General features: G+C 38.3%; 1 protein-coding gene across 3 annotated transcripts in view; it reads right to left on the bottom strand.

Annotated features, from left to right (window-relative positions):
* The window catches only part of LOC145980090 (uncharacterized), a 96,574-nt gene that overhangs the window by 42,476 nt on the left and 38,322 nt on the right, over nt 1-15,776 (bottom strand). For 2 of the 3 annotated variants that reach the window (XM_083113088.1, XM_083113090.1), the window contains exon 4: nt 10,903-11,154. The exons of the other annotated variant lie outside the window; for it this stretch is intronic. In XM_083113088.1, coding sequence (XP_082969214.1) covers nt 10,903-11,154 — 252 coding nt within the window. The remainder of the gene's footprint in view (nt 1-10,902; nt 11,155-15,776) is intronic. 3 annotated transcript variants of the gene reach the window in all.

Genomic DNA, 15,776 nt, shown 5'->3' with positions numbered 1-15,776 from the left:
AAAAACAAAAAAACACATTTTTTCTCCGCTTTATACCTTTCAGGTTCATTACCATACTAAGATGCATGTCAATAAACTCTTCTGCCTCAGCCTTTCTAGTTCATTCTTGATTCTGTGATTCCATTCCTCCATGGTATCATTGTCCGGTAGCTCCTATTGAATCAGTTCCACGTCTCTTTTGGCGCTAAAGAGGTTTCCATTAACACACGAATGAAAGTTATGTCTACAGACTGTAAGGATTAAATGAGCCCACACACATACATACTAGGAGAGTGAAATAATAACATGAAAAGTCCAATAAAAATTGTAGGACAGACTATATACAGGTAAAATTTACATGAGGTATCAGCTGTTATTTACAAAACGACCTCAAGGCTGCAACACCAAACAATTGAGCTTCAAAACACCATTCTTGTTGTTTTAAAGATGGCACCTCCTATACACACTTGCACCAGTAAAGAGGACGTCTGTCAGCCTAAAACTTACAGAAGTTTATCGGCAAATGAAAATTCAATATCTCTGTGCATGCTTACCACAGCAAGTTTCTAATGAAGGAGAAAGTTCGACAATGGCATCAGTTCGCAGGCAGATGGGTGGAAAGGCCTTCGAAGTGGCTCATAAAGCAGGGTCCGGTTTTTGATAACCTAAACATCTTTGAAAAATGACCCAAAAATTCGTAGAAAACTCAATCTGCTTATTGAAAATAGTATATATATTTATATTGTACACTTACTTTATGGATCACAATCAATAACATTGGGAAGAATTCACAAATATATGTCCTCACCGAATTCTGAGATTATCTGCTTCAAATGAGCAGCTTTAGATAGCTTTATCTTCGGCATTTTAAGCCCACTGGACACCTAAACTCACGAATAGAAGAAACCGAAGTCACACCCTCCTAACCACGAATATCGGACTAAGATACAAATTTTCGTGCTGAGTGACCTTCAAAAATACAATGTTCAGCTGCATCAACAGTTAAGCTGTCGCTTTCCTTTGATTCTCGAGCACGGGTTATTTATTGTTAATTTTCCAAAGAAACTTCTTTTGTTCATTCCGAAACAAAGAATTTAACAATTGCTTCTTCACCTCGGTGTGTTGCACTGATCGTGAATAAGAAACTCTACAATGTTGCATTTCGATTTTCAGACAGGCTTTGTTGCGTTGGTAGTTAAACACAGAGTGAGTACCGCGAGATAACATTCAGACAAAACAGAAATTGTTGAACTTCTTATGTTTCAACATGTAATGACAGAAAATTTTAAAAAATGACCTAAAAATTACGCAAAATTTTAAGAAAATGACCTAAAAATGATGCAAAATTTTAAAAAATGACCTAAAAATAAAAATGGTAAAAAATTACCCAAAATATTACATTTCTTCAACCTGAGGAGGGTGTTCAGGATTTCTGTACTAGTTAGCAATGCATACGTTGCACCAATTAAAAGATGAAATGTCATCAAAATCCGGGCCCTGCGTCATAAGTGACTGCACGTGGACCAAAAGACTTATTCTTCTTAAGAAACAAAAACAAATGAAGGTTTTCATTTCACTCTTCCTCATATATGTATGGATGTAAGGGAGATTCCATTGTGAAACACACGGGCTTCATTTTTTATAATTATATTAAAGTAACTATTCTACTGAAGTAACATTCATTTTCTTAGTTTTTGTGCAACGAAATATGAAACTTAACGCTGTTGATTAAACATAACTACCCTTAAAATAATTGCCTAGATTTATAGCTATAAGCGAACAATGTTGTGTCACCGGTAAGACAGACGAAACATTGCTCTTTAAGATAATAAGATACTTATTTTAATTTCTGTGAATTGTCAAATTATGGAAAATAAATTATTTAAGACAAAGATAGAAGGTAATTGACCTTTGAATATTCTAGTAGAGTTGAATGGGAAATGTAGCAGTTAAAGAAAAAAATAATTGTTTTTTGGTGTCACGGGTGAGGCACAATAGAAAACACAACTAAATCAAAAAGCTAAAATAAACGAATAATATGTAAAACTCAACGCGCTCCCCCACAGAGACAATTCCAACGCTCTGAAACGAATATGTTTTATCTTAGACATTTGTGCACCAAGAGAGGGAAGGAGGAACCCACCCTTGGCCCAATTTTCGTTTTAAAAAATTACCGAATGCAGAAAAAGATAACATAAATTGATAGTGAAAAATGAAGGAAAAATGAAGGAAGTCTTCTGAAATTTCAAGGCCGATCCTAAAAAGTTGCTTGTATTGCTCTTGAGGCAACAGCGCTCACAATGGCCTATGGTCTATGCTCTTTGTTTTCAATAATTAAACATGTCCGTACCTTTGATCTTTTGGAATTCTTTAGGAAAGAGAGAGAGAGAGAGAGAGAGAGAGAGAGAGAGAGAGGGAGAGGGAGAGATAGAGAGAGAGAGGGGGAGAGAGAGAGAAAGGAAGGAAGCAAGGTGAAAGAGATTGAAAGGACAGAAGCAATGTGAATGAGCGAGAGAAAGAAAGGACAGAAGCAAAGTAAATGCGAGAAAGAAAGGAAGGACAGAATCAAAGTGAATGAGAGAAAGGAATGAAAGGAGCAATGTGAATGCGAGAGAGAAAGGAATGAAAGAAGCAAAGTGAATGAAGGAGAGAGAAAGGAAGGACAGAAGCAAAGTGAATGCGAGAGAGAAGGGAAGGACAGAAGCAAAGTGAATGCGAGAGAGAAAGGAAGGACAGAAGCAAAGTGAATGCGAGAGAGAAAGGAAGGACAGAAGCAAATTGAATGCGAGAGAGAAAGGAAGGACAGAAGCAAAGTGAATGAGAGAGAGAAAGGAAGGACAGAAGCAAAGTGAATGAGAGAGAGAAAGGAAGGACAGAAGCAAAGTGATTGAGAGAGAGAGAAAGGAAGGACAGAAGCAAATTGAATGCGAGAGAGAAATGAAGGACAGAAGCAAAGTGATTGAGAGAGAGAAAGGAAGGACAGAAGCAAAGTGAATGAGAGAGAGAAAGGAAGGACAGAAGCAAAGTGAATGAGAGAGAAAAAGGAAGGACAGAAGCAAAGTGAATGAGAGAGAGAAAGGAAGGACAGAAGCAAAGTGAATGCGAGAGAGAAAGGAAGGACAGAAGCAAAGTGAATGCGAGAGAGAAAGGAACGGACAGAATTAAAGTGAATGAGAGAGATATATAAAGGACAGAAGCAAAGTGAAAGTGAGAGAGATATAAAGGACAGAAGCAAAGTGAAAGTGAGAGAGAAAGGAAGGACAGAAGCAAAGTGAATGCGAGAGAGAAGGGAAGGACAGAAGCAAAGTGAATGCGAGAGAGAAAGGAAGGACAGAATCAAAGTGAATGAGAGAAAGGAATGAAAGAAGCAATGTGAATGCGAGAGAGAAAGGAATGAAAGAAGCAAAGTGAATGAGGGAGAGAGAATGGAAGGACAGAAGCAAAGTGAATGCGAGAGAGAAAGGAAGGACAGAAGCAAAGTGAATGAGAGAAAGGAATGAAAGAAGCAATGTGAATGCGAGAGAGAAAGGAATGAAAGAAGCAAAGTGAATGAGAGAGAGAAAGAAAGGAAGGACAGAAGCAAAGTGAATGAGAGAGAGAAAGGAAGGACAGAAGCAAAGTGAATGAGAGAGAGAAAGGAAGGACTGAAGCAAATTGAATGCGAGAGAGAAAGGAAGGACAGAAGCAAAGTGAATGAGAGTGAGAAAGGAAGGACAGAAGCAAAGTGAATGAGAGAGAGAAAGGAAGGACAGAAGCAAAGTGAATGAGAGAGAGAAAGGAAGGGCAGAAGCAAAGTGAATGCGAGAGAGAAAGGAAGGACAGAAGCAAAGTGAATGAGAGAGAGAGAAAGGAGGGACAGGAGCAATGTGAATGTGAGAGAGAAAAGGAAAGAAAAGAATGATAAAAAAGCGAAGAGGGAGAGGGAAGGACAGAAGCAAAGTGAATGCGAGAGAGAAAGGAAGGACAGAATCAAAGTGAATGAGAGAAAGGAATGAAAGAAGCAATGTGAATGCGAGAGAGAAAGGAATGAAAGAAGCAAAGTGAATGAGGGAGAGAGAAAGGAAGGACAGAAGCAAAGTAAATGCGAGAGAGAGAGGAAGGACAGAATTAAAGTGAATGAGAGAGAGATATAAAGGACAGTAGCAAAGTGAATGCGAGAGAGAAAGGAACGGACAGAAGCAAAGTGAAAGTGAGAGAGAAAGGAAGGACAGAAGCAAAGTGAAAGTGAGAGAGATATAGAGGACAGAAGCAAAGTGAAAGTGAGAGAGAAAGGAAGGACAGAAGCAAAGTGAATACGAGAGAGAAAGGAAGGACAGAAGCAAAGTGAATGAGAGAGAGAATCGAAGGAGAGAAGCAAAGTGAATGCAAGAGAGAAAGGAAGGAGAGAAGCAAAGCGAATTCTAGAGAGAAAGGAAGGACAGAAACAAAGTGAATGAGAGAGAGAAAGGAAGGACAGAAGCAAAGTGAATGAGAGAGAAAAAGGAAGGACAGAAGCAAAGTGAATGAGAGAGAGAAAGGAAGGACAGAAGCAAAGTGAATGCGAGAGAGAAAGGAAGGACTGAAGCAAAGTGAATGAGAGAGAGAAAGGAAGGACAGAAGCAAAGTGAATGCGAAAGAGAAGGGAAGGACAGAAGCAAAGTGAATGAGAGAGAGAGAGAAAGGAAGGACAGAAGCAAAGTGAATGAGAGAGAGAGAAAGAAAAGACAGAAGCAAAGTGAATGAGAGAGAGAGAGAGAGAAAGCAAGGACAGAAGCAAAGTGAATGCGAGAGAGAAAGGAAGGACAGACGGAAAGTGAATGAGAGAGAGAGAAAGGAAGGACAGAAGCAAAGTGAATGCGAGAGAGAAAGGAAGGACTGAAGCAAAGTGAATGAGAGAGAGAAAGGAAGGACAGAAGCAAAGTGAATGCGAAAGAGAAGGGAAGGACAGAAGCAAAGTGAATGAGAGAGAGAGAGAAAGGAAGGACAGAAGCAAAGTGAATGAGAGAGAGAGAAAGAAAAGACAGAAGCAAAGTGAATGAGAGAGAGAGAGAGAGAAAGCAAGGACAGAAGCAAAGTGAATGCGAGAGAGAAAGGAAGGACAGACGGAAAGTGAATGAGAGAGAGAGAAAGGAAGGACAGAAGCAAAGTGAATGCGAGAGAGAAAGGAAGGACAGAAGCAAAGTGAATGCGAGAGAGAAAGGAACGGACAGAAGCAAAGTTAATTCGAGAGAGAAAGGAACGGACAGAAGCAAAGTGAATGCGAGAGAGAAAGGAACGGACAGAAGCAAAGTGAATGCGAGAGAGAAAGGAACGGACAGAAGCAAAGTGAATGCGAGAGAGAAAGGAAGGACAGAAGCAAAGTGAATGAGAGAGAGAGAGAGAAAGGAGGGACAGGAGCAATGTGAATGTGAGAGAGAAAAGGAAAGAAAGAATGATAAAAAGCGAAGAGGGAGAGGGAGAGAGAGAGAGAGAGAATGAAAAGTAAAGAAGTGAGAGAAAAATTACGAATTTCCGGGTACCAACCAACACCTCTCAAAAAATGGACCCTTATGATCTAGTCAAATCTATTCGTATGTGTTAACACTTGTTATTTCAGTAACTACGAGAGTCATAAATATACATTTTAGCTGTCTGATAGATCAACCAACTAGTAGCTCAAAACAACATAAAGCAATTCGAACGATCTGTCAAGTGCTTTGCCGGATATCAGAAACTGGTAAATGCGAATATAAAATTTTCTATAGTCAAAGATAATTATTGAAAAGAATAATTCCCGTATATCTTATAATTTTAATGAACCAAGACGATTTATGGACCAAACAAGGCGAATTGATTTAAATCAGGTTGACTTAAATCACGATTTAAATCACTTTAAATATATAATTTATAGAATAACGTACATAAGGATTTTGTAGATATGAGAATCACTTTTGGTGAAAGTATATTAATCTCGTAATCATTTAATAGTGTTTATTAGGCTCTAAGAAAGGGAACAATATATATGTACTGATTGGGTGAAGCTCATACGAAAGGAAATGTATTATGTAAGCTGTAAACACAGTTAAATTTATCTTGATTTAAAATTCTATAATTTTTAAAGGCAAAAACACCAAACATTTTGTTTAGAAAAATATACAAAATACTAATCATGTTAAACCATAAATAGTGTCATCATTAAGCTGTAAATAAACATGGCAGATGATATTTTACAAACTATCATTATAAAAATTGCCAAAATTCTTACAATTATGGAGTACATTCAGAATGTTTTATTTTCACGAAAAGAAAGTTACTGAAATTATGTATTATACCTATGTAGTTTCATTAACAGACTCAACGAACATTTCCATAGTAGGTTTATGTATACAGTATTAGAAGCAGATAAATGTATATTTAGTATTTACATATACTTTTTAATTTGTTTTAATCAAACTGTTCAAATATTTCAGTGTGTCGTTTACTATAAGGAGCCTTTCTACAAAAAAAAAAAAAACATTTCAATATGTATTGTGACAAAAACCATACAAGCAATTTTAAATGTTTAATGTTTTTTTTAAAAAAAATGAAAAAATGGATTTAAATTTTAAAAATCCGATTTAAATAAAAAAAATCATCAAGAATAATTTTTATCCATCCTGGAACCAAGATATTATCATAAAAAAAACTCTCAACCTATCGTAGCGCGCCATTATTTTCCAATGTACGCAGTAGCTCCATGGCTCGGGGAGATATTGCTTTGTACTCAAACGACGCTCAATCAACAATGCCTCACGTGATGACAGCTGCTTGAGTTGTGCATCACGTATTAAATATGCACTCAATTACGAGTCTGGAAACGCTCGATTGAACAGTGAAACGAAGAGCTTAGGAGGTAATAATTCCGAACGGCTCGGTGATTCCCGGAGGCAGAACAACACTTCAGAGAGCATTACCAACGTGGGTAGAAATCCTGATAACGGTACTTATCAGATCATGCTACTAGGAGTTATCAGGATATTCAGGAGGACATGGTTGGGGATATCACTGCTCCTTTGACTCAGAATAAAGTAAAAGCTACTCCTATGGAACTTATTGTTTGTAATATAGTTCCCGAATTTTCCGTAACAGTCCTGAAATCCCGAAATTGGGATAAATGTTACTTCCCTTCAGTTCCATTCTTTTTCGGATCTCTCTGTTTGTTTTTCTTTACTTCATTTTATTGATTTTTACAGCTTTCTATCTCTTTATTTCTCTCCAGTTGTTGCTCACCATGTTTCTCATCTCTCTCTATTTCACTGTATCGTATCTCTTGATTCATATCTCCTTTTTCTTCTTTTATTTATTTTTCTTTGTATCTTTATCTCTCTCATGATTATCGTCTCTTCCCATTTCATTTCTGCCTGTCTCTCCTGGTTTCTTTTTATCTCATTTACTATCTCTCTCTTTGTTCTTTATTTTTATTTTTCTCTCCCTCTTTGCACACCTATCCTCGTCCTTCTCTCTCCCTCTGTGTGTATCTTTCTTTCTCTCACAATACCGCCTCTTTCTATATCTCTCCTCCTCTCATTTTCTATCTCACTTTCTCTGCTCTTATTTATTTTCTATATACAGTAGAGCGTCGATTATCCGAACGTCGGTCAACCGAACGACCGCTTAACCGAACTGTGTACTCGCTCACTTTCAGATATCTGTAATGAAAAAAGTACGTTAATTTTGTGTACTGTGTGTATTGTTCATGCAAAATGCGTATGTAATATGTACATATTTTTGTTTAATAAACTGTACCACTTAGTATATATTCCTACTAAAGTTGCCTTTGTACGTTACTTTGTAATACATACTTAAAGAGATGCCTGTTTTTATGAATAAATTTACTGTACAGTACTTCTTTTTGGCAAATAAACATGTACAGTTCGATTATCCGAACAAACCAGTTTTCCGAACACCCATGTCCCCCAATTACTTCGGATAATCGACGCTCTACTGTATTTACCTTTCGACCTCTCTCCCTCTCTCTTCATATCTTTATCTTTGTATATCTCTTCTGCTTCTCTGTCTTTTTTATTTTTGTCTCACCATTATCCTTTTTTTATTGTCCGCCAATCTCTCACTTCCTCTTTTCTCCTCTATTTCATTCTGTCTCTTTTTCTGCTATTTATTTTTATTTTTCTCTCCAACTTTCTATATTCATCCTTCGCCCTCTTTCTCGATCTCTCTCTTCCAAGGCTACCCGCAGTGGGGGATCAGAAAGGCACTTGCCCCCTGAGATATTAGGAAAACCTCATGCAATTCGAATAGTGAAATTGTAGCGTGAAAATGTGGATGAGGAGTGCTATGAAAGACAGCAGATTATGTGGTGTCTGCGTATTGTGAAAAAACACAAAAAGGCATCAACTGTTCATCAACAAAGTGATAGATGTTTATGGAAAGGAAACAAGTCAAATCTAGTTTCTATTTAAATAGTGGACTCAAGTCTGAACTTGAGAACAACACCAAGGTATTTCAATCTTATGATTTATAAAACTATAGTAAAAAAATCCTAGCTTTGGGGAGGGAAGTTTGCCCAGTTTGGTTAAAGGTGGGAGATGCTTGTATGGATCAACATGAAGAAAATACAGTGGGTGGGAGGGGGATGAATATGCAAATTTTCCTAGTGAGAGTATGCTTTATGATAATTTTCCTAGTGGGAGGATGCTTTATGAGAATTTTCCTAGTGGTAGGATGCTTTATGAGAATTTTCCTAGTGGGATGAGGATGCTTTATGAGAATTTTCCTAGTGGGAGGATGCTGAATGAGAATTTTTCTAGTGGGAGGATGCTTTATGAGAATTTTCCTAGTGGGACGATGCTTTATGAGAATTTTCCTAGTGGGAGGATGCTTCATGATAATTTTCCTAGTGGGAGGATGCTTTATGAGAAATTTCCTAGTGGGAGGATGCTTGATGAGAAATTTCCTAGTGGGAGGATGCTTTATGATCATTTTCCTAGTGGGATGAGGATGCTTTATGAGAATTTTCCTAGTGGGAGGATGCTTTATGAGAATTTTCCTAGTGGGATGAGGATGCTTTATGAGAATTTTCCTAGTGGGAGGATGATGAATGAGAATTTTCCTAGTGGGAGGATGCTTCATGAGAATTTTCCTAGTGGGAGGATGCTTTATGAGAAATTTCCTAGTGGGAGGATGCTTGATGAGAAATTTCCTAGTGGGAGGATGCTTTATGATCATTTTCCTAGTGGGATGAGGATGCTTTATGAGAATTTTCCTAGTGGGATGAGGATGCTTTATGAGAATTTTCCTAGTGGTAGGATGCTTTATGAGAAATTTCCTAGTGGGAGGATGCTTGATGAGAAATTTCCTAGTGGGAGGATGCTTTATGATCATTTTCCTAGTGCGATGAGGATGCTTTATGAGAATTTTCCTAGTGGGAGGATGCTTTATGAGAATTTTCCTAGTGGGATGAGGATGCTTTATGAGAATTTTCCTAGTGGGAGGATGATGAATGAGAATTTTCCTAGTGGGAGGATGCTTCATGAGAATTTTCCTAGTGGGAGGATGCTTTATGAGAAATTTCCTAGTGGGAGGATGCTTGATGAGAAATTTCCTAGTGGGAGGATGCTTTATGATCATTTTCCTAGTGGGATGAGGATGCTTTATGAGAATTTTCCTAGTGGGATGAGGATGCTTTATGAGAATTTTCCTAGTGGGAGGATGCTGAATGAGAATTTTCCTAGTGGGAGGATGCTTGATGAGAATTTTCCTAGTGGTAGGATGCTTTATGAGAATTTTCCTAGTGGGATGAGGATGCTTTATGAGAATTTTCCTAGTGGGAGGATGCTGAATGAGAATTTTTCTAGTGGGAGGATGCTTTATGAGAATTTTCCTAGTGGGACGATGCTTTATGAGAATTTTCCTAGTGGGAGGATGCTTTATGAGAAATTTCCTAGTGGGAGGATGCTTGATGAGAAATTTCCTAGTGGGAGGATGCTTTATGATCATTTTCCTAGTGGGATGAGGATGCTTTATGAGAATTTTCCTAGTGGGAGGATGCTTTATGAGAATTTTCCTAGTGGGATGAGGATGCTTTATGAGAATTTTCCTAGTGGGAGGATGATGAATGAGTATTTTCCTAGTGGTATGATGCTTCATGAGAATTTTCCTAGTAGGAGGATGCTTTATGAGAAATTTCCTAGTGGGAGGATGCTTGATGAGAAATTTCCTAGTGGGAGGATGCTTTATGATCATTTTCCTAGTGGGATGAGGATGCTTTATGAGAATTTTCCTAGTGGGATGAGGATGCTTTATGAGAATTTTCCTAGTGGGAGGATGCTGAATGAGAATTTTCCTAGTGGGAGGATGCTTCATGAGAATTTTCCTAGTGGGAGGATGCTTTATGAGAAATTTCCTAGTGGGAGGATGCTTGATGAGAAATTTCCTAGTGGGAGGATGCTTTATGATCATTTTCCTAGTGGGATGAGGATGCTTTATGAGAACTTTCCTAGTGGGAGGATGCTGAATGAGAGTTTTCCTAGTGGGAGGATGCTTTATGAGAATTTTCCTAGTGGGAGGATGGTTTATGACAATTTTCCTAGTGGGGGATGCTTTATGAGAATTTTCCTAAGGGGAGGATGGTTTATGAGAATTTTGCTAACTGGGGAATAGAAATTCCATGTCCTCTAACTTTGAACACCGCTGCCCCTCTGAGAAAGAATCCTGCGCACAGCCTTGTTATCCCCCCTTCCCTATCTGGATTTCCATTTCTCCCGGAAAGACACACTTACTTTGGTACGAGAGTGGAAAGATGTATTCGCCAAGACACAAATATGGAAGAAACAACGGTCTGCAGAGATGGAAAATCTCAAAAGAGTGGTCGTGTGGAAATAAACTAATTGCGTCACCAGAACAGGGTGTGTCAAAAAGTTCTGAGCAAATGTTACAAAATCTGAAAAACAAATGAAAGGAACTGACCTGCATTGTCACAGTACGGAATATCGCAGGATTCGAACTTGAGGCCGTGCTTGTTGACGTAGCACCACGGTCCGATGTTGTCCGCGTCCGGGTTCCGGCAAAAGTGTCCGGCTGCCGCCTTGCTGCCGTCCGGGAAGCTGGAGTCCAGGATGCTCCCGGACGCAGAAGTAGCCCAGGAGTCGCAAGGATAGCCGGACACCGTGTGGTTCATGGACCCAACGTATTCGCTCCCTGCACCGGTTATTATACAGTCTGTGAAAGTAACAGTACATTTATATTTAGCAGTTAAGCGCTTTAGAAGTTCTATCGCTATGACAGGGTGTCCACCGTTCAAGAGTGTCAAGATAGTCAAGAAATCAACAGGTAGGTCAATAAAGTCAAGAAATTATGCTTGTGGTCAAGAATTTTTGGTATTTTCTTACAGCATAGTATGTAATGATAGAATCACTACATGATCCTTTTTCATTATTCGTTTTTGTAAATGTTCAGTATTATATTTTGTTTAGTGAAAATAATACTTTTTGAATGCAGTTTCCAATGTAACCTGCTGTAGGGCTGGCCTACGTGACGGTGAAAGCCAGCGTGTAGAAGGCGATTACTTTCAAATACTTGTGCGTGCCTTCAAACCTGTGAGGGTGGAAAATTCCAGTTTACTGGCAGTGTTGCCACAATCTGAGAACACAATTTCCCTTTCTAAGGGGCAATATTTCCCTTTTTGGACTACTTTTCCCCTTCACCTAAACAAATATAATAATAATATTTATTATTATTATTATTATTATTATTATTAGCAGTAGTAGTAGTAGTAACATTTCCGTTGGTCCATGTTTGTATGAATAAAATATGTTACACAAATGTTTCACATACATATCAGCTTCATCGCTTTCTGGTCAGATGTCCCAGGTTTTAATCCAGGCCAGGAATGCATTATATCGTTAATTCTCATCGTTACAATTATCCGAAGATACAGCAAAGCGACGTACAATAAACCTAAGAGAAATATAAATAGATACTGGCTTATATTCAAGGGAGCAGAAATTATAAGGATCAGAACAAAATTAAAATGTGAATATGAAACTGGAACTTAACATAAACCCTAAACAGTAATAATGCAAAGTCAGAAGTCTTCAAATTTCCCTTAAATTGTGACATTTTCCATCGAAATTCCCTTTTCCCTATTGGCTAAAATTTCGGTCCGAATTTCCCTGCAAAAGGGAAATTTCCCTTCATGTGGCAACACTGTTTACTGGTCTGTTTTTGAATCGCCTATATAAAGGGACCCGACTGAACAGCTGGGTTCAGGGTTGGCATTGTTACGTTCTTTTGGGCAAGAGGGAAGACCTTGGGAAGGTTCTCTCTGTACCGGTAGAGTGGCTGGGCTAGTCATATGTCTAGCGTTCACGGAACAACCATTTACTTTCATCGAAATACAGCGTGTTTCAAAAAGAATATACGTATTTCGCATGCCTATATTTATTAAACTTTAAGACATACGAAGATGAAACTTGACACACATACTTACGAACCTCTCTAGTTAAGATTACAGATGTTCAATATGTCCTCCAGCAGTGACACGAACAATATCACGTCGATACTCAAATTCCTCCCACACTCGGGCAAGCATGTCCTTCGTCACTGATGTTACGGCAGTACGGATCCGGTTCTTCAACTCTTCCAGGTTCTGTGGGAGTGGTGGTACATAAACATTGTCTTTAATGGAACCCCACAGGAAGAAGTCACAGGGTATCAAATCCAGTGACCGTGGAGCCCAGCTGATACATGCTAAGTAGGCAGCTCCTTGACGACCAATCCAACGGTTCGGTCGAGTTTCATTCCGATAATCACGCACTTGGCGACTCCAGTGAGGGGGTGCCCCGTCCACGCATTTTTCGATTCGTTTGGTGACAAGACAACGCTTAGTTTTGGTGACCACTGTTATTATTCTTAGAGGAGATTAAGGGACGCGTTTTATTTCAAGTATATGTCTATCCGTTGGTGAAAAGCCAAGCATCTTGTTGCGCGAAATTATTAGTTTAAATTTGTAGATTCGACACGGTCAAGGTGTCCGGTATTTATTTAATCTGGGATTAAAGGGACTGTGACAGGGTGGAGAAAGACTCATCACAGTTTTGTTTTATATAATTTCCAAAGTAGCGCATAATTAGTTGTAAATTCAGTCAAATTTAGTCTCTTTTTTTGCGTGGAAATTTTCATTATAAACAAGAAGGAGAGGGAATTAGAGAAACATGTCATGTATGCTAGTGACAAGCTAGATATATTTTTGAACTAGTACTGCTGGTCTAGACTAGACTAGACTAGTCAGCGAAAATTGGTGACAAGTTTCACAAGCTGCTACATTCACAACAGTTGTTCAAAGTGGCGTCCCCCAGCTTCGCTGCTGGCATGACATCGTCGCACAAAGTCCTGGTTTACCCGTTGGAAACACCCGGGGTCGTTCGAACAATGTCACAGGCAGCGAGAATTCTTGCCAGTAGATCCTCTTCAGTCTCGTACACAAGACTTTTCACATGACCCCACAAAAGAAATCAAGTGGGGTCAGATCAGGTGGCCGAGCTGTCCACGGAACAGGACCCCTTCAGCTTGTGCAGTTAATAAAATAATTACATCTTCATACGCAGATTTTCGCTTATAACTTTCGACTAAGTCGTTTCCGGATCAGGGTTCCTTATCTCAAATTGATACATGTACCCTTCTCAATCATCCCTGAAAGTTTGTATCATCAGCCCGGAAACACCCTGCATATATGAAAGCTTCGTACGCTGGTCTAGAGCAGCAGTACTAGTTCAAAAATATATCTAGCTTGTCACTAGCATACATGACATGTTTCTCTAATTCCCTCCCCTTCTTGTTTATAACGAAAATTTCCACGCAAAAAAAGAGACTAAATTTGGCTGAAATTTGGCGGCAAAGTGGCCTTTTTTGAAAGACTGTAGCGTCGAATCGACATACCAACGAGAAAAATGTTACTGAGAAAAGTTGTTTGTTTTGATGTCCTCTATACGAATCTGTTGTCCGTGGGCGCCATTAAAATGACACCCTGTATAGTATTATATATATATTAGTGTTTCAATTAAAGAGGATCATGTCATTTTTTTATGTGGGGTTTATTTCTTATGTAATTCTTTGTATATATTAAATCAACGAAATAAATAGTTTCTTTTATATATTTTTTTAATCTGAACGTCTGGGCTATCATTCAAGAATAAAAGAACTGAGATTTTCCCAATATTCATGGTAACGAATATGGTAGTTATTCAATGTCTTTAATTCGATTGAACCGTATTGTTAGTTTTGGAAGTGTAATGCTAACTAGGGTGTCCCAAAAGTAACGCAGGATTTTAATTGTGCGCCATTTTTTCCCCGCAAGGTTGGCAGCGTTCTGAGAGGTCACATGTTGTAGTAAGAACATTGCGGTTAGGCAATATGGAGCGCTACATGACGAAGGAGCGAGTTACGATCGTTGAAATTCGTTACAAGTACGGAAACTGTGGGCAAATTACTTGACATATTCGATAGGAGAAGCGCTCCAAATGAAACAACTGTGCGACCTTACACGGTGCGATCTTTCTCTTCTGGGGATTCATTAAGTCCAAAGTTTATGCTGCGAAGATAACAACGATTCCTGAATTGAAAGCAGAAATTCAATGAGCTTTCGACGGCATTGAGCCACAGTTATGCGAAAAAGTGATTCAGAATATTGTAAAAAGAATTCGAGTGTCAAATGCATCGTGGAGGTAATTTTGTCAGATATTCTCTTCCAAATTTAATGGGAATGTTCACTCTTTCATATAATGTAATAACTTTGCCAACTAATACATATATAAAATGTTTTTTCCTTAAATTAAATCCTGCGTTACTTTTGGGACACCCGTTATTTGCCTGGGGAAAGTAACGAAAACAAGAAACAGGTCGACCAAGGCAGGTTACTCTCCCCTGAAGAGTAAGCAAAGCATTACAATTATAGTGAACTTACATTGTTATAAAAATATTTTGTAAAAATATTAAATAAAGTAATGTGGCCATTCCCCATCCAGGATGAAGTCTGAAGCATTAATTTTTACTTGCATTAATAAGTAAAGCCAGTCTAAATATCTTGTTAAAGAACATCTTCAGTTTTCATTTTAACCAGTCTTGTGGTAGTCTTGTGGTAGGTGACGCAAGTTAGGTTCCCAAAAAATACTTCCTACACAGTGATTTATATATCACCGATGCCATCTAGTTGCAAATAAATGTACTTGGAGAACATGAAAGAAGTAAGTATCACTAGATCTAGTTGCAAAAAAAAATACTTGGAAAAAAGTTTCATGACTCAATGATTTTATATATCGTCCGGCAGTAATACGATTAGCTGAAGACATATGACAGAGCGCTCTCGAGTTCACGTAGCTAATTGTTAGGGCCCAAAATATTACTAGAATATCTTAAACTTGTATATTTCTTGTACCGCCATGATGTTACTGATTAGTTACAAGCACAAACAATATCATAACACTGGAGGATATGAGAATATGCAAGTACGGTATCTTCGGTCCAGATATAAATAGACCGAATGTATACTGGGGTATTTTGCAAAAATTTTTAAAATTGACTCATGAGAGACAATTATTTTTTACAGTTAAAAAAAGTAATAGATTTCGCTTTAGTTATTTGAAAAAAAAGTGAAATTTTAAAAAATTGGATGTCATAGGGGAAATTGAAATTTAAGCTCTTGCGTAAAACAAATTTTCAGTTCTTTACACTTGGAAAATCAGCTAAAATCATGATTTTTAGTTAAATTACACTCAGAGAGCTCACTATGATAGTCTGCCTGCAGCTCGTGCAGGTATCAGTTCGTACCGAGCTCCGCTCTTCGC

The sequence above is a fragment of the Lepisma saccharinum genome, chromosome 27, assembly GCF_977018435.1.
Source record: "Lepisma saccharinum chromosome 27, izLepSacc3.1, whole genome shotgun sequence".
Classification (NCBI taxonomy): domain Eukaryota; kingdom Metazoa; phylum Arthropoda; class Insecta; order Zygentoma; family Lepismatidae; genus Lepisma; species Lepisma saccharinum.
Note: the sequence above shows the minus strand (reverse complement) of the source record. Positions and strands in the feature narration are given on the sequence as shown.